The sequence below is a fragment of the Oreochromis niloticus genome, linkage group LG14, assembly GCF_001858045.2.
Source record: "Oreochromis niloticus isolate F11D_XX linkage group LG14, O_niloticus_UMD_NMBU, whole genome shotgun sequence".
NCBI lineage: Eukaryota > Metazoa > Chordata > Actinopteri > Cichliformes > Cichlidae > Oreochromis > Oreochromis niloticus.
Genome location: NC_031979.2, coordinates 25,397,777 through 25,420,458, shown reverse-complemented (window position 1 = coordinate 25,420,458; position 22,682 = coordinate 25,397,777). Strand labels below are relative to the sequence as shown.

Sequence of the window (22,682 nt, the reverse complement as noted above, 5' to 3'; positions counted from 1 at the left end):
TCAGCACAGCTTCTCGTCAAGGTGCTGGCATCCTACTCGAATAGGGGAGGCATGATTAGATGATGGTTATCAGCTGTGTAGGTAGGTTAGTCTTCCCTGCCACCACACCCTGATTCCACTGCTTCACCCCTCCCCTGCACCCCAGTCAAGGCCGAAGCCAGAACGTGGAGTGGATCCAAAAGCAGATTCAAGGCGGATGCACAGAATGATGTGAGCAAAGCTTTATTTACAGTGACAAAGTGAGAACAATGATTACAAGAGCTAAACTAGAAACAAGGTAAGAGTGAAATAGCATAACTATGAAATGTCAGGCTAGATGAGTTAAAGGATATGAACACGAACTATGAAACATTATCAACATGGACTATGAGAGGATTGTGAACCTTGAACATGAACTACGGGAAAATTAAACTAGCATGGTCAGGGTCATGGGCCGTGGGTGGTGAAGCTCGACAAGGGGAATAGTGGTGCGAGAGTTGGTGGAGGAGAGACATTGCTTTGCAGATGCAGTCAAACAGGAGGGGGGAAGAGGAGGCCTGGGTGAGTCCAGAAAAATAGTTATCTGAGGTTCGCAATAGCAAGGGAGGGAGGCAGGGAGACAGGCAAGCCAGACTGAGAGCACAGTCTGAATGGCTACCAGCTGGTGGAGAGCAACTGAGATCAGTGTCCAGGTGAGTGTGGCTATTGCAAGGTTGAATGATTGTCCAGGAAACTAATGGGTAAGCAGATGTTTTGGCAAAGGCTGAGATTGCTGGTCTTAAATACTGCTGGCTCAATCAGTCTCAAAATGGGAGTGAACATGATAGACTTACACTGGTTCTTAATGAGAAAACTCTTTAACAGGTGAATTCACATTCACCTGCAGCAGAGAAAGTTACAATTCTGTTACAAATAAGTCCTGACCTACAACACAACAACAGCTGTGGAAACAACATGGTACTTGCAAGAATTTCTTAATATTATTGTTTTTAATTTAATTATTTGTAACGTTTTCAATAAATTTCAGGTGAAACAGTTTTGGGAATTCACATTTCAGTACAGATTTGCACCAGCTACATAAGGCTGTGTGGAAGATGGAGGAGCACTATGCACTGGAAAGGGGGATCAAGAAAATATGAACACTGAGTTCTTGGACATTTACAACCTTGCATCTGAGTACAATGTGTGTACTAAGATGCATATTGGCATATTCCCTTGACATGACATGCTGAGGTACAAGACAGGAAGAGGGCCTTTCAGTGAACACAGCTGTGCCACATTGCAAACACTGGAGCCACAGGAAGTGTGATATCAGATTACACTCCATCTGTCATGGTCTAGCAGTCCTCACCGGCCGACCTGCCCGTTGTGTCCGTGTGTGGTGTTTATGTTTATGTTTCTACTCAACTCCTATCTCTGTCTCCCTGTTATGTGTGTTTTGTTTGGGACTTACATGTCCCCGGAAGTTTGGGTTCCGAGCGTCATCCGACCCGGAAGTGTTTCCGCGGTGGAGTCAGCCACACCTGCTGCTTGTAAGCCACTCCCAGCTGCTCCGTCATTAGCAGCGTCCCTACTTAAACGTGTGACTGAGCTTCACTTAACTCGCCTTACAGCCATGGATTGCTTTGAGAAAACGTTGTGTGCCTGTGGATTGCCTAGTCTTCACTAGTGTTTTTCTTCACTAGCAATCCGGAGCGGAGCCACTGAACTAGGGATGGGTATTGATAAGATTTTAACAATTCCGATTCCATTTTCGATTCTGTTTAATGATTCGATTCTTTATCGATTCTCTTATCGATTCTTGTTTTTAAAAAGGAGAACACTAAGGTCGATTAGCTTAGAATTTTGTTTTATATCTTCTCTTTGAACAAGATAGAAATTTAGGAGTAACATGGCCTTATAAACCCAACAGTGAGATCTTAAGAGATCCAGCCTACGGCTCTTCAATGGGGTGTCACAGGGTCCCCGGGGAAAATTGTAAATGTAAAATAATAAAATAAATATTCTTCTGTAGCAATAACAAAGTATAACATAAATTATTCTGTAGCAATTACACAAGAATATCCAGTAATGTCCCTGCCTACAATTAAACACATTCACTTACCATCTGCTGTGGCAAATGGCTGCAAGGTTTTTACCACAAACTTAGTCACTGCTCGGTGACATTCGGGCCTGAAAAGAGACGCTACCGGTGGACTGCAGCGACAACTGCCAGCGAGCACCAGCCAGACTCTGTCTGTCTCATCATGGTCACCTAAAGGCACAGTGATGGGAGGTTTGGTAATAAAGCAGATCGCGCTAACATAATATGCACTGTTAGTTGATTATTTACCTGCCGCATTAACGGGAGAGGACGTGCAAACGTTACCGCTGCTGCTGGGTTGAGATTCATGAGTCCGAAGCGGAATTAAAAACACGACATTCATTTAAGGTTATCGCGTGTTTTGTGAGCAAATGCTTTTGCATATTCGTAGTGTTTCCTCCTTTAAATGAAATATCTACTTTGCAAGTATTGCAAGTTGCCCTGTTGTCATCCGTTCTGGTAAAGTATAACCAAACTTTTGAGCGTTTGAGCCGCTTAGGCGCCATGTTTCCTGCCAGGTACGCTCTGCAACGTGGTGACGTCGTTAGGGGCGACTGGAATCGATAAGGGAATCGTTTGCAAAAATGGCAAACGATTCCAAGGAATTGAAACAGTGGGAACCGGTTCTCAACAAGAACCGGTTTTCGATACCCATCCCTACACTGAACCTCTGGTTTTTTGTTCCTATATTACAATCAGTCCTTTTCTTTTTGGCCAGTTAAACTATCTTAATAGATTGCAGCTTGTACCTTGTGATAGGAATTCAAAATGATGTGATATCATTCAGGACAGATATGTTTGAGGAGGAATGTCCTTTCTGGGATGCAGCAGAGAGGTAGAGTCTATAGCCCAATCCGGTGGGGAAGTGTGGACAGCCAGATCTGGTGCCCCTCTTCCCACTCTCCTCTCTATCTTGTCTCTTTTCTCTCTTACTTCTCACTATCACCTTTTCTATCCCTTTAAAGCAGTGTTGCCAACTCCTCTGTAAGGAAAATTGTTGTCCCAGAAGTTGCTAGAAGTCGCTAAATGATGTCATTGCTTAATTTGCATTATTGGTTATGCTTATGTAATTGTAACCGACGCTGTAAAAGAGAGAAATAACATTGTGGAAGAGACATTAAGTGAGCAAAAAACACCATAAATGCATTTAGATTATATTTAGAACTACAAATTAAATTTCCTTTAGCAATTATTGTTTTTTTAATGTCACAATTCCAACCATCCTCCTTTATCCGAAGTAGGAACTCTGGCCTGAGTTACTTTTTGTGCGTGTGTGTGTGTGTGTCTTTTTAAGTAGTTTTAATCCTTGTGATCCATCAAAAGAAACAGTAAAAGAAGAACATTTTTAACCATAACGTTGTTAACAAACTACATTAACAATCGAAATGGACAAAAAGGAGGCAATAGAAAAAACAGTGGCAATGTGAAAAAATCATGGGAACTAGTCTGGTCCTAATTCAGGCTAATTGTTTTTTTGGGGTTTTTTTTCCAGACATCCCTCCACACACATAGGCTGTGCTGGGTCACAGACAGAGTGGGTCATCCTCATTTTGGTGAAGATTCTCTATGGTAGGTTCAGCAACTGTAGCACGTGACTATAATGATCAAGCAGCTGATGTGCTAAAAAACTGCAAAACATTATCAGGCAGCTGGTGTTCATAGCAAGCCTCAACAGACAGCTTCAGTCCATATCGGATGTACCGATGGAATTAAGGTTCTGCAAGGACATCCCATTTCTAAGTTTGCAATGACTGGAATGATGGATTTTAGTGCATTGATTTATTTTAGACAAAGAAAAATATACATTTACCTCTGCTCCCGCCCTGCGGTAGTTAGCCTTAAGGTAATGCTAATGCTAACTAGGAACAGGAAATGACACACAGATAGAGAGCATAATGGGAACCAGGAAACCTGGGCAAGAGTGCACACCTGCTCAACCACATAGACCTCTGGTGAGGCTCTTTAAATATTAAAGAAGTAAGTATTACTTCTGGAACATTTATTGGGGTTTTGCAGCGAATTGATTGAATAGAAAATAAATTTTAGAAAACTAAACAGAAGAAAGTAGAAGAGAAATAACAATTTAACATAAATCAGGGAGACACTCCGGGGCCTGATAATGGTCTATTGATAATGGCAGAAACACCCAGTGAATCCAAGGTCCACTACTGATGATGTGCCTTTTTTAATTTTTATACTTTAAATAGTATACTCTAGATCAGATTTCTAATGCCTAAACCTAACAAAGGAAGTTCAAAAGAAGGAAAAATAAAATTGGTATAATTTGTGATAAAAGACCAAAACACCCTGTGAAGTTGAGACACAGAATTGATGATGTGTCCTGGTGGTAAAGTTTCTGGGCTGCCTTTCGTCATAGTAGCCATCCCTCAAGACTTTCTCCATTTGAAGCAATGCATTATCAGGGATTATGGCATCTAGTCCTTTATTGAATGAGACGCTGTTTACACACAGCTATTTTTTTTTTTTAACAAATAACAGACATCACTTTAAGGGAGACAATCCAGTTCTGACACTGGCAAATGTGCCATTATGTAAATATATTTCCAACAATCTTTCATAAAATCTGTTTATATTAAAAATGTGGATCAATTCTTTTTTATTTTAAAGAGTCAACCAAGTTTTGATACTTTGAATCTCATGAGCTCAGTTATGGAATGTGGAACTGTTTTAAAAACTGGCTAACATGTTTCTTAGTACACATCAGTTCCTGATATACAATAATTCCATAATTCCAGATATGCAAATTAAACACAGGTATACTATGAGTTCTGGGTGGATCCATATTGAAATGTTTTATCAATAGAAAGTATTTTACACTTTAATTATGTATAAGGTTAAATTTAACCATGAAGAGTTAATAACATTTGAGAAGTGTGAGTGCTTTATATTTTAACTCCATCATGAAAAACATAGTAGTAGAGTAAAAATAGCTGCTTTTGCATCTTCTCACTTTCATGATGGAAGTGGAAATTTTTTTCTTTCAAGACTCAGTATGTTTGGTTAAATGTATTATTTACATCTATTTATCTTTCTGCATGTAATTTTCTGTTATGTATGGAAAACAATATTATGATTCAGTTCCACGACACATTATTGCTTTTTTAGTGTTCAGTTCTGGTCTCATTATTATAATGTAACATTTGGGTCCAAACAGTGTGATTAAGAGTCCAAAACTTGAAGCAAGAATGGCAAATACCTCCACTGCATCTGCACGATTTCCAGGTGAACTGACATAAACAGGTACAAAGGCCACCCACACAGCACAGAAGATCAGCATGCTGAATGTGATGAGCTTGGCCTCATTAAAACTATCAGGGAGATTCCTTGCCAGGAATGCAATAAGAAAACTGAGGACAGCTAGCATGCCAATATAGCCCAATAACACTGAAAAACCAACAGTGGACCCAAATGCACACTCATAAACAATCTTATCATTGTGGTACTGGGTGTTTTTATGCGGAACTGGAGAGGAAGAGACAAGCCATGCAGTGCAAATGACTGCCTGTATAGATGTAAGAAACAGAACTGTTCCTCTCTGCTGCATAACACCAAACCACTTCAGAACAGCTCCCCCTCCTGGCTTGGAGGCTTTGAACACAGCCAAAACAACCATGGTTTTTACTAGGATGCATGAGACACACAGCACAAAGCTGATCCCAAATGCTGCATGCCTGAGTTGGCATGTCCACAGCCTGGGTCGTCCGATGAACAGTAGTGAACACAGAAAACACAACTTGAGTGACAGCAATAGCTGAAAACTAAGTTCTGAATTGCTGGCACGTATTATAGGTGTTCTGCGGTGGTAGAAAAAGATTCCTAGAACAACAGCACATATGAATGTGCCCAGCAGTGAAGTTGCTGTTAAACAAATACCCAGAGGCTCATGGTAGGAGAGGAACTCTGTCTTCTTTGGAACGCAGTGGTCACGTTGGGGGTTTGACCAAAAATCCTCTGGACAACTGGTGCACTCAAATGAGTCTAAAAAGAAGACGATGGTGAAATGCATATTATATTTCACTGAAAGAAAATTAAATATGCAATGTTGAAAGATAAATACCTACTGCTTTTATTAGTGACTTTCCCCTCAGAACAAGGGATGCAATCAAAGCAGCATTTGGGCTCCCCCTTCCTTCTCACCATGTGGGTACCAGGAGGACAGCTCTCACTACATACTGATCGAGGTGGCTATTAGACAAAATTAAATATTGACTGCCAGAATAATATTTACTCTACATGTGACAAAATATATAGTCTGAAAAAAATATATATATAACCTTTCTGGATTTGAAGTTCCAGAAGATTTTGTCTTCATCAAGTATGAGTTCTTCACCTCTGAAAACTGACCCCTTAATCTCACCCACATTCTGAACTTTGGTGCTTCCATCAGGGAGCCACAACCAGTTCATCACATCATAAATTGGCACCACATCACCATTCTCATCAAATGACACTTGATCACCAAATGGTGTGGTAAAGTTCACCCTTTCCAAGTAATAAAGAAGCTGTTAAAAAAATTAAATAAAGTATTAGACCTATTATAATTAAATATAGAAATTAATTAATTATACAAGGTATGTCACTAATAACCTGTATATATGTATACAGGTCAATCAGCTCTCTGGTAAGTGACCTGGTATACAACACGTTTAACACAGTATAATAAATCAAATCTTTTTCACTCTGTTGTGGCCAGTGTCATCCTCTATGCATGCCGGGACAGCAGGTTGAGGGTTGCAGATGCCAACTCAATAAATAAACCAACTCCAGGCCTCAAGGGCCAATGTCCTGCAGGTTTTAGATGTGTCCTTGATCCAACACAGATTATTTAAATGTCTAAATTATCTCCCCAACATGGCAACAGTGGTTCCCAAAGCGGGGGGTGCAGAGCCATTGCAGAGGGGTGCGGAATTAATTGAAAAAAAAGAATGATTGGACACTGATAGCATAATGGACAGGTTTTTTGATGGGGCTCGGCAGAAGATGAAGCATCTCCATATATGCTTCCAAACCAACTTCTTTCTAAGCCAAAGAAAAATACGATGAAGCATATCTCTCCTTTGGCTTTACCTGCACAACAGTGGTGCAAAGTAGGGGTGGGTTTCAATAATCAATTTTGCGATCGATCTATTAAATCCTGAATCGATTTTTAAATATATGCAATAAAAAATATGCAATGGAGTGTGTGGTTGGAGGATGTGTTTGTGCTGGCGGAGCGTGAAGATATTTTTTTGTAAAACAAGGGGAGGGGGGGGGGGGTCTAGCAAAAAAAGTGTGTGAACCACTGGTTTACAGTAAAATGTGAATCATATATATTTCTCCTTGTAGTATTGTGGAAATTTAGCTATTTGTATATATTAGAGCTATTTCATATATTCTAAACTATTTAATATATGTATTTAATTTAGTTCAGTCTGCTACTGTCATCATCTTGGAGCAAGTGTAACCACATAATTTCCTTAGGGATTAATAGAGTATTCTGATTCTGATCTAAATACATTAAACACTACTTTATATCAGGTGTACAGAAGTAGAGGAGCACAGAAAATCCTTTTAGCTCCTTCCACCTTTTTTACCATTAAACTATATGGCATTGTATTTAATCCTACATGGTGAATTTTGCTCTGAAAGTAATTCCAAGCAAACAATTTATTCATAGGTGGAGGGTAACTTGATATCACACCTGCCATGGCTCCAGTGACTGCAACTTAGCACAGCTGTGTTCGCTGAAAGGCCCTCTTCCTGGCATGCACCGGAGCATGTCATCAAGCGAATGTGCAAAAGCATACACAGCTTTATACACATTGTACTCAGGCCGGAGGTTAGAAATGTCCAAAAACTCAGTGTCTACTTTTTCTAAATCTTCTTTTCCAGTGCATACCGCACCTCCACCTTCCAGCCAGCCTGGTGGAGCTGGTGCAAATCTGCACTGAAATGTGAATTCCCAAAACTGATTCACCTGAAATATTTAGATTTTATAAATATGAATTATGATAATATAGGGTTCTCGCACATACCATAGTAAAGGTTAAATACTCACCATGCTATTCCCATAGCTATTGTTGTGATGTAGATTGGGACGCGTTTTTAACAGGAATTCCCTGAGCCCTGGTATTTCCCCATGACGAATGGCAATACCTAGTGTACCACCCAGGTATGGCATAAGCTGAGGTGTTTGGAGCACAGCAGCTGCTGTCCAGGCTTCACTGGCCATCCACTGTAGGCCAGTTACATTTTGCCTCACTACCTGTGCATTGTATTATACCAAATGTATAAAGTGATACTGAAATACGGACATTAGCATGCCATTCAAGTAGTTGCTGATCTTGGAAAATACCTCCAGGTGACTAACTTTCTTTACCCATTCACACAAACGCACATGTTTTACACAATACAATAAATGAAATCTTAGTAATTAGTAATAATTCAATTGTTTTAAATCCGAACCTCTTCCATAAGGTTTATCATGCCACTCTCATGTGCAAAAACAATGACAACTCGAGCCGTAGAGGTTTTCATCACATTCACAATCCTCCTCAGTTCATCTGTGTCTTTGTCCCAGGGTAAAACCGCAAAGTAAGCAAGGCAACCTTCACCAGACAGACTGAGCTCAGATTGTAAGGATCTTGCTGCATGAAGTCCATAATCATCACCACTGACGAGCAGACCTGCCCAAGTCCAGCCAAAATGTTTTAGAATGTGAATCATAGCACGAACCTAAGTGAATACAGATCAAAACATTATTGCAAAGATGTCTTTCAGTGGGGTATATGTTTATCAGGTTTTGAAGCACACCACACCATTATCTTCACTGAAGCCACACAATAATAAAATAGCGTGTAATAGCACTGTCATGACGCACAATAATGAAAGATTACCGAAAGATTTTCACCTGGAAGACATCACTTGGGATCGTCCTAAAGAAGGATGGATATTTTTGATGGTTACTCAGGCAGGAACATGTGGAAAAATAACTCACCTGTGAAAAATACAGACTGTATATTGTAGAAATATGTAAAAACCTAAATGCTGCAATTTTTCAATTTTGTTGTGTAAACTGAGTAGGTTTTGACAAGTGGCTTTAAAATTGCAGTTACATTAAAATGATTCAACAACACTATTTCATTGCTAAGCAGATGACTTACCATAGGTACTCTGTACAAACCTAAAATGCTTGAGATAGCAATAGAGTGTGCAGAGGGAGAATCACCAACAATCCCTAAGACTGGAGGATTTCCAATACATGTATTATCTAATATAATTTTTTCCTCTTGACCACTGGCTAATGACAATGCTGCACGGAATCCAATTCCAAGGTTGATGCAGTTGTCATAAAGAGTGTATCCCAGAGTCACATTAGGTAGCAGGTTGGAGTTGCTGTTGATCTCATCAATAGCAAAAGCCATGGTTTGTGCGAGCTTAAATCCTAGTTCATAAAAACTAAAAAAAGAGAGAGATAATTATTTAATAATACAGTAATACAGCAGAATACTTGGAAAACTTATTGCAAAACTAACAAAAAAAAATTACAGAAAATTAATGACAACAATTGCAGGGATATTTTAATAAAAAAAAATAACAACAGATGCTTCAGCCAAGAAACATATATTTTTTTCACAAATGTATTAATACACAAAGTTTACTTTGGCAATAAAATACATAATTACATTGGCACTGATTTTCCCCATTTTCTTCTTTCTTCTTGTTTTTTTCCCCACCCTGTCATACTTACCCATGGCATGTAGGCTGTTGGGGGTCTGAGATAAAAGACAGGTCAGGAACACTTGTAAAAAAGTGGACTGGAAACAGTCCACCCAGAATTACATCTCCAGTTTTTTGATTCCCATTTAGATTAAATTGTCCCTGTATTTGACAGGAGGGAATGATGATATCAGAAGATGATACAGCACAAGAAAAGGAGAAATAAAGCAAAATGAGCAAAATGGTTTGTAATAATAACCACATGACAGCTTTCTAATATTCTGAGCCTAGTAATTAGGTTCTATTGTCTTGTCACTCCCTTTTGTTGGAAAGTGTTAACTAATCTTGCACACCACCCATCTGGGAAAAAGACGTAGCAGGGGCAGGGTCTAAAATATACTACACTTCCTGTGTAGTGCATACACTACAAGGGAATTAGACGGATGCCAAGAACTTTGTTTTTTGTGTGTTTTGTTAATTTCATTTTGATTGATTTTTATTTTCAGTTGTAAAAGATTAATGAATATTGTTAATAAAACCAAAAGGTTTATAGTGAAAAAAAAAAACTTTTTAAAAAACAATTAGGCCAATTTTAGCTGTCTTTAACAGTAATTTTTCAATATTATAAGTAGTGCTGTCAATAGATTTAAAAAATGAACTAATTAATGTCACAATTTTCTGTAATTAATCGCGATTAATCGCAATTACTTGATCAATAGCCTGGCTGCAATTACACTTTTTCAACTTTATATATTTAAGCTTGTAACAGACATTTATGCAATACATTGAAGTAAATGGAGAATAAACACAAAGAATGTATGTTTAAATTCAAAGAGAATTTAGTTTAGTTTATAAAACCTATATACTAATAGGTAAGTATACACTAATATACAATATATATTTGTGCTCTCAAACAATTACAATTTTTAATGAGATTCATCACAGGGTTACTGTAGATTAATTTTAATTAATCACAATTAAATATCATTCATTTTTAATCTATATTAATCGCATTTCATTTTGCATGAGCAAACAGACTCGGGGAAAAATGGGAAAATATACAAGTCCTTTAGACGAGGAACCAAAGCTATGTAAAGCACGTGTTCTCAACAATATTAATAGGTCTGCAGTTTGTTGCAATCCACTCGGCAATTGTGTCAGTCAATATTTCCGAGGTAGACTTACTGAGTCCCCGATGCTCCGTGAGTGGTTTGTCGTGAGCTCGGTGACGCATTAGCCAAAGTGCTAGCACCATCCCTGACTAACGTATGCTTTGTGTCAATGTGATATTTTAAGCTGGAGGTGCTTCGGCGAAAAGAAAATTCCTTCGTGCACAATGTGCATAATACTTTATGTCGGTCAACTGTTCTGTCTTGTTATTTTATTAATACTCAAATTTCCCATTGAGAGGGCCAATGTGCGTTTATTATCTTCCATATTGAGTTGATTGGTTCAGCTGCCCGTCACTACAAGATCAACTGCCTATTTGCACATGTGCGAAGGTAACTCTACTTGGACAAACTGCCCAAAATGCGTTAACAGAAACATTTCAGGGATTTTGAGTCATTCTGCACTCCAGATGCATTAATAGCGTTAAATTTTTTTTCGCGTTAATCGTGATGACGGCTTAATCAGCGTTAACGCGTTAATTTTGACAGCACAAATTATAAGACTTTTTTTTTTTTTTTAATGTTGTTCTTGTGACACAAAAGGACCTGATTCACACAGTGTTGCCAGACAAGTAAATGTTTATTGACATAGTTTTTCATGATTTCAGCTTTTGCAGCTCTCCAGTTGCCTCCAACACAGCTCTCTCATCGGGTCCCCACACTCTATTCAAATAGGGAGGCATCATTAGATGATGGCAATCAGCAGTGTAGGTCAGTCTCCCCTGCCACCACATCCTGAACCCAGTGCTGCACCCCTGCTCCACACCTCCCCTGCACCCAAACACAAACCACACCAAAAAACCAGGCAACATTTATTTATATTAATTTATTTTTTTATTCCACAAAAGAGAATCCATATCCACAAATTACTGTGTTAAAATATAGAACTTTACAGCATTAAAAAGGATATTTGGAGCCTGGTATCCATGCTCAGTCGTCCAGCTAAAGAAATTCCAGAAATTTGATTCTGTTCATCTGGAGGTAGCATTTTCATTGTGGGAAACATTTACTTGCATTGCCCTCACAGCAGGGCTCTAGAGTGCGACCAATTTGGTCGCAAATGCGACCAAATTTTTCAGTGGTGCGACTAAAAAAAAATATTTGGTCGCACCGGTGCGACCAAATATTTTCGGGTAACAAAAAAAAAAAAAAAAATCTCTGCAACTCTCCGTGTGGTCAACAACAGACACACATTATGCCCCTATCGTGGACTAAACCAATCAGAGATAGTCAGGGGCGGGACCTCTCTGATTGGCCGTGGTCCAGTTGAAAGTGCAGGTGGAAGAGAAAAGGTGAGTAGCTTGAATAAAGCGATATCAATTCATTAACAGATTCCACACAAAGACATAAACACAGAGCGGACCCGACGCATCAGAATCAGCTTTGTCTTTCTCGGCTTTCTCACCCCACGGCCCGAACACGGACACGCTGTCGGAGCTTAGCGATTCTGATGCGTCGGGTCCGCGCTGTGTTTCCGTCTTTTTTGCGCTAGATTCTGAACTGCTGTCTCAAATCTCTGTTTTCTGCATTATTCATTCGCTTATTACCCCCCAGTCTACAGTTGTTTACAGCGCTGTCGGCCGCTGTCTTTTTCTTTTCTTTTTCTTTTTTTCACTTAAATGACCTCGGACAAGAAAGCCTAATTTCTGCTGTTCAATACTGAAGAAATTTAAACTTCTTAAAATTATGCAAAATTGCAGAATATTGCAAAAATATTTTTAAGGTTATCTGCTATAAAACGCCAGACCAGGAAAATCTCCTTCATGTTTTTCTGTGTTTTATTCTCAGTTACTTTGACACAAAGGCATCTGCTGTGATGTTCACAATTCTGATGAAGTCTCATGTGTATCAGTACTGATAAATGATCAGAATTATAATATTTCTGACTGTCTGAGGCTAAATTGAATCGAATCAGGACTTTGAGAACCGGAATCGAATGGATTATAGAAATCAGTGATGATACTCAGCCCTAGTGAGCAGCCTAGGCCTGAGAGAAGTGGATGTAGCTGTGGGTAATAAGAAAAGATGAACTATTGATAACTTTTGTGTTAAGTTAAGGCCTGATCCATCTGAAATTCATAGTCAGCTCTGACACGGTGCCATCAATATTTGAATGCTGAAAAAACAGCAGTGTATCCAGAAAACACATTATATGCTGCAATAAATGCACTGCCCAAGTGTCCCCTCTCCCCACTGCCTTTCAGCAGCAGGGAGCAGCAAACAGGTCGTCAGAGGAGCCAAGATGATGATTAAGTTTAACATTGTCTACAATATTGACAAAGCAATTTAAGCACAAGTTTGTTAGTTAATAATTTAGAAATGAATATTGTCTGTATGGACTTCCCCCCCAAAGAAAGTGCACATGTAACACTGCGGTGTTAAGTGATGCGGTTGAAAAATTTGAGTGCGCCTAACTTTTGTGCCGGTACGCCTAAATTTTTAAAGTTAGGCGTGCCGGTGCGCCCATGTCAAAAAGTTAGTCTAGAGCCCTGAATCATTCTTCTGTTATATTGATATATCAGTGTATATGAAATGCATTATAGGCCCTGCCCCCTTCTTATTCTTTTTCCCTAATGGGTGGAGTGCAAGATAAAACGACACAAGATTTCAATAAAAGGGATTAGTAAAGCAATGAAACACAATGACTAGGCTCAGAAAATCAGAAAGCTGTCATGTGCTTATTATTACAAACCAATTTGCTCTTGCTCATTTTGCTGTATTTCTACTTTTCTTATGCTGTATCATCTTATGTATTTCCCTTCTCCTGTCAGTTACAGGGACGATTTCATCTAAATGGCATGCACAAGACTGGGGATGTCATTCTGGGTGGATTGTTTCCAATTCACTTTTTTAGAAGTGTTCCTGATCTATCTTTTACCTCAAAGCCACAACAGCCTACTTGCCATGGGTACGTATAACAGATTATCAAAGCAATTTAACTGTTGCTATTTGTTTTGCAACTACTAGCTTTGCCATATATTTTCCAGAAATCATGTTTTATTTTTAAGTAATATAATCTTTTTTTCCTTTTTTTTTTAGGTTTTATGAACTAGGATTTAGGCTGGCACAAACCATGCTTTTTGCTATTGATGAAATCAACGGAAATTCCAACCTGTTACCAAATGTGACTCTGGGATACACTCTTTATGATAACTGCGTTGAACTTGGAATTACATTCCGTGCAGCATTGTCATTAGTCAGTGGTCAAGAAGAGAAAATTATATTACATAATACATGTGTTGGAAATCCTCCAGTCCTCGGGATTGTTGGTGATTCTTCCTCTACACCTTCTATTGCCATCTCCAGCATCTTAGGCTTGTACAGAGTTCCTATGGTAAGCTTTCAGTTTAACCATAGAATGTTATTCTAGTTTATATTAACTTAATTGTAAATTTATTGTCAAAAACAATGTACAATATATACAGTCTGTATTTTTCACAGGTGAGTTATTTTGCCACATGTTCCTGTTTGAGTGATCATCAAAATTATCCATCCTTCTTTAGGACAATACCAAGTGATGCTTTCCAGGTAAATGTAACCAAAATTAAAGAAATGAAAAATAAAGAACTAAAGTTTTTTAAGGATATACCTGATGAATACCTGTTTTCCAACAGAATACATAATGATGTGTAAAGCTGATGAAAAGTAACGCTAAAGAATGATTTTTCTACCCCTATGCAACTCTGTTTTAATCTGTATTCACTTAGGTGCGTGCTATGATTCACATTCTCAAACATTTCGGCTGGACTTGGGCAGGCCTGCTGGTCAGTGATGATGATTATGGATTTCATGCAGCAAGATCCTTACAATCTCAGCTGAGTCTGTCTGCTGAAATTTGCCTTGCTTACGTTGAAGTTTTACCTTGGGACAAAAGCACAGATGAAGTCAGGAGGATTGTGAATGTCATGAAGAAATCCACAGCTCGAGTTGTCATTGTCTTTGCACATGAGAGTCGAATGATAAAGCTTATGGAAGAGGTCTGGCTTCACAACAATTTAATTATTACTAATTTAAAAGATCACTAAGTGTAAAACATATCTCATATTTATGTGAATGTGTATAGAAAACTAAACACATTCAATTATTTTTGGAAGACCAGAAACTAGTTGAATTTCATGATTATGTCCCTAAAGTATATTTTTTACATTTCAGTATCACGTTAAACATTTGATTTAATGCAATGTACAGGTAGTAAGGCAAAATGTAACAGGCTTACAGTGGATGGCAAGTGAAGCCTGGACATCAGCTACTGTGCTCCAAACACCTCAGCTTATGCCATACCTGGGTGGTACACTGGGCATTGCTATTCGCCGAGGAGAAATACCAGGGTTCAGGGAGTTCCTGTTACAAATACGTCCTGACCTATATCACAACAATAGCTATGGGAATAGCATGGTAAGAGTCGAACCATTTACTGTAGTATTTGCAAGAATTGCATATTTTCTTTATGTCTAACAAACATATTTCAATAAATTCCAGGTGAATCAGTTTTGGGAATTCACATTTCAGTGTAGATTTGCTCCAGCTCCACCAGGCTGGTTGGAAGGTGGAGGTCCACTATGCACTGGACAAGAAGAGCTTGAAAATAAAGACACTGAATTTTTGGACATTTCCGACCTCCGGTCTGAGTACAATGTATACAAAGCTGTTTATGCTTTTGCGCATTCTCTTGATGATATGCTGCATTGCAAACCAGGAAAAGGGCCTTTCAGTGGGCACAGCTGTGCCACATTGCAGTCACTGAAGCCATGGCAGGTGTGATATCAGGTTACACTATGTCTAAGTCAATTGCTCTGTAAATATTTGCAATTATTTGAAGTTAGATAAAGAGATTTTTTGTACACCTGAGCAAAGGTATGCATTTTGCTGTGATTGTGGGTTGGAATAGATATAGGTATACAGCATTACTGGTGATATAGTTTTTTATATATTTAACGAATTTCTATTTTCAGGTACAAAAGATTATTGAATAGTGGGTGCCACTTTTTGCACTGTGAAAAGTAATTTATTTCTTACACATTCATTTTAAACAGCTTGTTTATTACTTGGAAAGGATGAACTTTACCACACCATTTGGTGATCAAGTGTCATTTGATGAGAATGGTGATGCATTGCCAATTTATGATGTGATGAACTGGTTGTGGCTCCCAGATGGAACCTCTAAGGTTCAGAATGTGGGTGAGGTTAAGAGGTCAGCTTTCAAAGGTGAAGAACTCATACTTGATGAAGACAAAATCTTCTGGAACTTTCAATCCAAAAAGGTTAGATTTGGTTTTTTCAGACATTTATATTTTATCACATGTATGTTATATCAGGCAGATAATTTTTAATTTCTTCTTATAGCCACCTCAGTCAGTATGTAGTGATAGCTGTCCTCCTGGTACCCACATGGTGAGAAGGAAGGGGGAACCCGAATGCTGCTTTGACTGCATCCCTTGTTCTGAGGGAACAGTCACTAATAAGAACAGTAAGTATTTATCTTTCAGCACGGCATATTTAATTGATTTATATTAAATATACAAAGTGTTTCACTATCTGCCCTCTTTTGTGTCAGACTCCTTGGAGTGTACCAGTTGTCCAGAGGATTTTTGGTCAAACACCAAACGTGACCACTGTGTTCCTAAGAAGGCAGAATTCCTCTCCTACCATGAGCCTCTGGGTATTTGTTTGACAGCAACCTCCTTACTGGGCACATTTATATGTGCTGTTGTTTTGGGGATCTTTATCTATCATCGCAGAACACCCATAGTGCGCGCCAACAATTCAGAACTTAGCTTCCAGCTATTACTGTCACTCAAGTTGTGTTTCCTGTGTTCACTGCTGTTCATTGGACGACCCAGGCTGTGGACATGCCAACTCAGGCATGCAGCATTTGGGATAAGCTTTGTGCTGTGTGTCTCATGCATCCTGGTAAAAACCATGGTTGTTCTGGCTGTGTTCAAAGCCTCCAAGCCAGGAGGGGGAACCAGTCTGAAGTGGTTTGGTGCTATGCAGCAGAGAGGAACAGTTTTGGTTTTCACATCTATTCAAGCAGCCATCTGCACTACCTGGCTTATCACTTCCTCTCCAACTCCACATAAAAACACCCAATATCACAATAACAAGATTGTTTATGAGTGTGCAGTTGGGTCCACTGTTGGTTTTGGAGTGTTATTGGGCTATATTGGCATGCTAGCTTTCCTCAGTTTTCTAATTGCATTCCTGGCAAGGAATCTCCCTGATAGTTTTAATGAGGCCAAGCTCATCACATTCAGCATGCTGATCTTCTGTGCTGTGTGGGTGGCCTTTGTTCCTGCTTATATCAGCTCACCTGGAAACCATGCAGATGCAGTGGAGGCATTTGCCATCCTGGCCTCAAGTTTTGGCCTGTTAGTTGCACTGTTTGGACCCAAATGTTACATAATCCTGATAAGACCAGAACTGAACACAAGAAAAGCTATAATGTGTCGTGGCATTGAATCATAATGTTTTCCATACAGAGTTAAAAACCACATGTGGAAAAAAACATATACATAATGAATTGAATTCACAGAAATATGTAGAAAGATCCCAAGATAATTTGAAGTTTGTGTTAATAACCTATTAATGCAAACTTCAAGAAGTAAACGTGTAGTAGTTTCTGTGTAATAAGCAGGAATTGGAGCTGCAAAATGCAGGATTGCTTGTTTCTTTTTAATACCAAGAATACTTTAAAAGTGTAATGATTACCTAGAAGTACCTGTGGTAATTTCTATGTAATAAACTGTATCTATTGTTTCAAAATGAAAGACTTCTAAGAAGTCTGATGATTAGCTGAAATATCTATAGAAAATGCAAAAAACACCTGATTGAAAAACAAACAATAAAAAATTGATAAAAAACTAGCTGGATAATATTCTATTTTATCATGTATCACAATATGAAACATATCAAAGAGGTCTGTTGAAAAAGCTTAAAAAATAATACACATAAATACATAAGATTGGCTTGAAAGTATAGAGAATCCTGTATCACAGTATATTTTATATCTGGATGTCAATACATGGTAAAATAATATCAGGTGGAAAAGCAACTGTTAATGGAATATATATTTAAAATGTCTAATACACAAAAATAAAATGGCATCCATATTTCACAGTTGCCTGTGTTTGTGTGTGTTGTTAAATGTAGAGAAGGCGCAGCAATAGAATTGTAGAATTATACTCGCAGTTGTGATCACAGAAATAGTCATTTACAAATAGTAATTTCAACAGAGGTTGCCTTGGCCATTAATTGAACTTTTACCATCCAAAGATCCAACCTCTCCTGCATGAAGTCGCACCAAAAACGAAGAGGTATTACCATAAGGTAAACTAAATGCAAGATTATTACATATATATATGACTTTAATATTTCATATAGTTATAGAAAACAGAAAGAATGTCAGCTTTCAAGGTTTCATGTAATGGCCATAACAAAAAAAATCAACTGGTCCTTAACCCTTTAAGACTGGTCGGAGCGGGCACGCTCCATTTTGCGTAACTATTTTTAAATCCCTGTAGAACTGCAACCACATAAGCTAGCGCAATAATTTTTTTTTGCATATGAAACCTGAGGAGTTGTACTTACATTTTATGCCATCAGCTTGTCCTAAGTCAAGGTTTCCTTCCACATATGGCCTTGCAAAAATTTCATAAAAAGCATTTGCAGCAACAAAAACATAATATTCCAGAAACAGGCTTTGCCAATCCGATCAGCTGTTCATAACACTTCCTACATTGGAATAGACGTCAGTGCGAACTATCGCTTGTCCGCTAGTACCTGCCCGAAACCGGAAGTGACGTCATTTTCGCGGAAAATGTCGTTTTTTACCTTCAGGGCCTTATAAGCCTATACTGGTGTTTTTAAAAGTCATGTTTGACTCTATGCTTTTCTGTACAGTTTCTGGGATGCCTAGAACTCAAATTGCACTGCTGGAAATAGTTTATTTTGATGCACATGCTGGGTTTTTTTTGCAAATTTGCATTATAATATTTATTTTCGGTTTTCCTGCAGTATATAAAAATTGGTGTATCTCAAAAATAAAACTATAAAGACACTCAAAATAAATTTCCTGTGGTAGGAAACTATTTTGTGCAACTTTTTTGTATTTACATTTTTGAGCGATAAACCATATTTCTCTAACTAGAAATATATGTTAAAAAAAATAAAACGATTTTCAATTTTTTTGTAGTTTATTGCACTTTTTTTTGCAATTTATGTAGTTACTATGGACTTAATGCATACATATTATTAAAATTTGGGATATAACGGTTGTATAGATGTATAGCAACTTGAAATGCTCCCAAAAATAGCACTACAGTATATAAAAATATAAAGATAAGCTCCGGCGGACTTGGCTCTATGGTAGATCTTAAAGGGTTAACAAATTAAAAAATCATTCAAATTCAAGTGCAGATAAACAACAATATATGACATATTACATATGACATTATTTATTTAATAAAATGAACTAATGAAGTACACCCTTAATGTTACATAGGAATTAATAGGGCAAGTCGCAGCCAGGTACTACTAATAAAATGCACTTCAGTATTTGAGCATTTGGAAATGCCAGTATATCTGGAAATAGAAATATAGCAGATATTAAAGCATTTTCTGGTCTGGAGAAATTGTTAACAAAAATAAATAAATTTAAAAAAAAAACCCAGAAGCTGGATCTCAGACTCTAAGCAAAGAAGTATGGCTTGTTTGGTAGTGTTCCCAAGCTAAAGTTTCTTATCTCTAAAACACAGGTGTCGAACTCCAGGCCTCGACGGCTGGTGTCCTGCAGGTTTTAGATGTGTCCTTGATCCAACATAGCTGATTTAAATGGCTAAATGACCTCCTCAACATGTCTTGAAGTTCTCCAGAGGACTGGTAATGACCTAATCATGTGATTCAGGTGTGTAGGGTGAGATCAAAAACTGGCAGGACACTGGCCCTCAAAGCCTGGAGTTCGACACCCGTGCTCAAAAAGAACATGCCATCACGGCCTAGGTTTGCAAAGTGCACCAAGCACTTTGTGTTTACTCTCACCTCTGTCATCACCATGACGAACCAGTGCACAGAATCCACAACCCTCCATGTGGAGGGAATGGAAGTTGAGGTCAGCCAATGAGAAAGCCGCAGACCAAGAGGTGTCATTCCCCACTGTCCTGTGTGCTCGATTCACAACCACAGAGCACAGGGAGCCACAGTGTCATGGTCCTAGGTGTGGGGACTGTTGGGTTTTTTCATGAGAGAAGACAAATATGCTCAAATTATAAGTTCTTACAATTTATTATCAAATGGTGAGAATTTAAAATTAGTTTTACATGGCACCATGGACCTCTGTCTTTCTGGCTCAGAGACAGAAGGTGCTTTGTCTCTCTGCTCACTCAGGGGACCCAAACAAACACAGAGCGTGGCAGCCTCTTCACGAGCTCCCCCAAGCAACAGCTGATTTTTGTGTTTAATTTGACTTTTCCTTTATTTCTTCACGAGTAGCACATGTCTCCTTGTGTACGACCAACAAACCTTACTGGACATAAGAGATGGACTTTCTCATCGTTTTCCGGAGTTCAAGTTTTGCAACATGGACCTTCCGTTTGTAGACCCCCCACTCATCTCACCTGAGATGCCTTTGTTCTGGGCCCCTGGAGGCCGCAAACACCGATGCAGAGGGAGAAGATCCGGCGTTCTGGTTCGACTGAGACAGCACACTAACAGACCACCACTCCCCAGTTTATTACTGGCTAATGTGCAGTCTATGGAGAACAAGCTGTTCGAGCTTCGGGCACGGATCTCATTCCAGCGAAAGATGCGGGACTGCTGCGTGATCTGTCTCACAGAAACCTGGCAATTGAACATGGTACCAGACTCTGCCATACAACTACTGGGGCTCTCCTTGCATCACAGGAGCTAACTGGGAGAAGCAGAGGTGGTGGTGTGTGTTTCGTGACCAACAACAGCTGGTGTGATTATGCGAACATGCACCCGGTCAAATCCTTCTGCTCACCAGACCTGGTGTACCTGATGATTAAGTGCCAGCCTTTCTGTCTACCGAGGGAATTTACAACAGTGATCATTATGGCTGTTTACATTCCCCCACAAGCCGAATCTGACCGAGCACTCAGGAAACTGTACAGCGCGATCAGCAGTGAGGAAACCATGCACCCAGAGGCAACAACAACGGACACCTGAAGAAACTCCACCAACACATTTATTTCAACACTCGAGGAGACTGACTACTTGACCACTGTTACACCTCCTTCTGGGATGCGTACAAAGCCCTCCCCCGCGCCCTATTCGGTCAATCAGATCATCGCTCCATCCTTCCCGTCCTTCTGTCGGGTAGTCCAGTTTACTGAAGAACACCTCAGGTTGTCAGGTTAAAACAGTCCGTCGTGTTTTCGTAACGTAAACGCTGGCCCTCCTCTCAGAGCCTATGCTCTATCTGGTATTCCCGAACAGAGATACGCAAGTTTCTCCGTAACTGCAGCTGCCAGTCAAAGCTGTTATGATGACGTTACACCCCAATTTAACATCACTGTGGTAGTAATTAGAATCAAACTTATGGGAAAGGAGACCCCTTGAACATAAATCAGGGTGATGAGAACTATTGATAACAAAAGAAAGAACCTTTGGAAAAAGATTATCTGAGGAGAATTAATTGATTTTAGTCTGACCCCAGTCCCATCCGCTAACATGGAGGAGGTGGGGTTTATGACCTATTGGCTTCATTTTTGGGGAGCTGTTGCATCGTCCATGTTTTCTACAGTCATTGATTTCACCTTTAAAAACTATTTACTTTGCCTTGTTTGGTGTCATTCTTTTCAGCACAGCCTTACATGTCTGAATTTACAGTTATGTTTTCAATTTGACATATTGTATTAACACAACTGATCTAAAATCAGACAAAAAACATCAGAGTAGAAAAAGTTATATTTTTTATTGTAACAACCACAAACATGTTTAATGAATCATATTTCATAACTTTAACTGCAAATATAAATAGTAAATTTAAAAATCACATGCACAAGTTTTGCAAACAAAGTTATTGGCAGCCATTTACCTTTTTTTTAAATAAACATTTCAAACTATTTACGTAACAATCAGGTGTTCTGCATTAAATAAGATGCCACACAAATTATTTGTGCCACTGCAAAAAATAATTTCTGTCTACTATAAAGGAGAACATCACAACCCACAATACCTGCAGGTCTGACAAAAGCAGGTGTATCACTCCTCCTGTTTTCTACCTGGAGACACTGTTTACACAGTAATCTGCCTTTGGTGGCTTTTTGGCAGCACCTGCAACATTCAGTAGTCGTCTCATTGTTCTGACAAAAAACACAAAACTATCCAGTACACTACACACTAACTACACAAAACAACACACTAACTACACACTCCAAACACCGTGTATATATTGTTTATCATGACTCTGCTTTTACGTGGCCTATCAACAAAATTTAAAAACTGGTATACAGCACCTTGTTGCTTTGGCATCTTGAAGTGGTCATGTGATAGGTTTACCACGACTACTTTATTCTTCCTCAGTCGATCAGCAGCACTCATGTAATTGTTTTGCTCCCTTAGCTCCAGGTGTTGTGCCAAAAAGTGATCGTCTGCTAAAAAGTAATTGCCATCTGTGGGAGCGCGCGCAGCTGCTTAAAGCTGTAGCGCCATGATTACTTGTTTTCAAACTCCAAAAAAATGCTACACCAAAAATTGGTCCACCCCAATGATCG

At 38.9% G+C, this 22,682-nt stretch overlaps 1 protein-coding gene across 1 annotated transcript; it reads left to right on the top strand.

The window, feature by feature from the left end:
- Positions 1-127: 127 nt before the first annotated feature.
- LOC100707480 (extracellular calcium-sensing receptor-like) lies at positions 128-17,866 on the top strand. Its single transcript, XM_025898307.1, has 11 exons — positions 128-210; positions 3,555-3,631; positions 13,722-13,858; positions 13,990-14,284; positions 14,392-14,478; positions 14,658-14,927; positions 15,139-15,345; positions 15,430-15,705; positions 15,984-16,211; positions 16,294-16,417; positions 16,505-17,866. The coding sequence occupies exons 2-11, from the start codon at positions 3,629-3,631 to the stop codon at positions 17,413-17,415; spliced, it is 2,538 nt and encodes an 845-aa protein (XP_025754092.1). The 5' UTR covers positions 128-210; positions 3,555-3,628; the 3' UTR covers positions 17,416-17,866.
- Positions 17,867-22,682: the final 4,816 nt, after the last annotated feature.

Excerpts from the sequence above, each read along its gene's own strand:
- LOC100707480 (XM_025898307.1), top strand. Across the intron at positions 15,706-15,983 it reads AGTCACTGAAGCCATGGCAG|CTTGTTTATTACTTGGAAAG; the intron begins GTGTGATATCAG and ends CATTTTAAACAG. Across the intron at positions 16,212-16,293 it reads GGAACTTTCAATCCAAAAAG|CCACCTCAGTCAGTATGTAG; the intron begins GTTAGATTTGGT and ends TTCTTCTTATAG.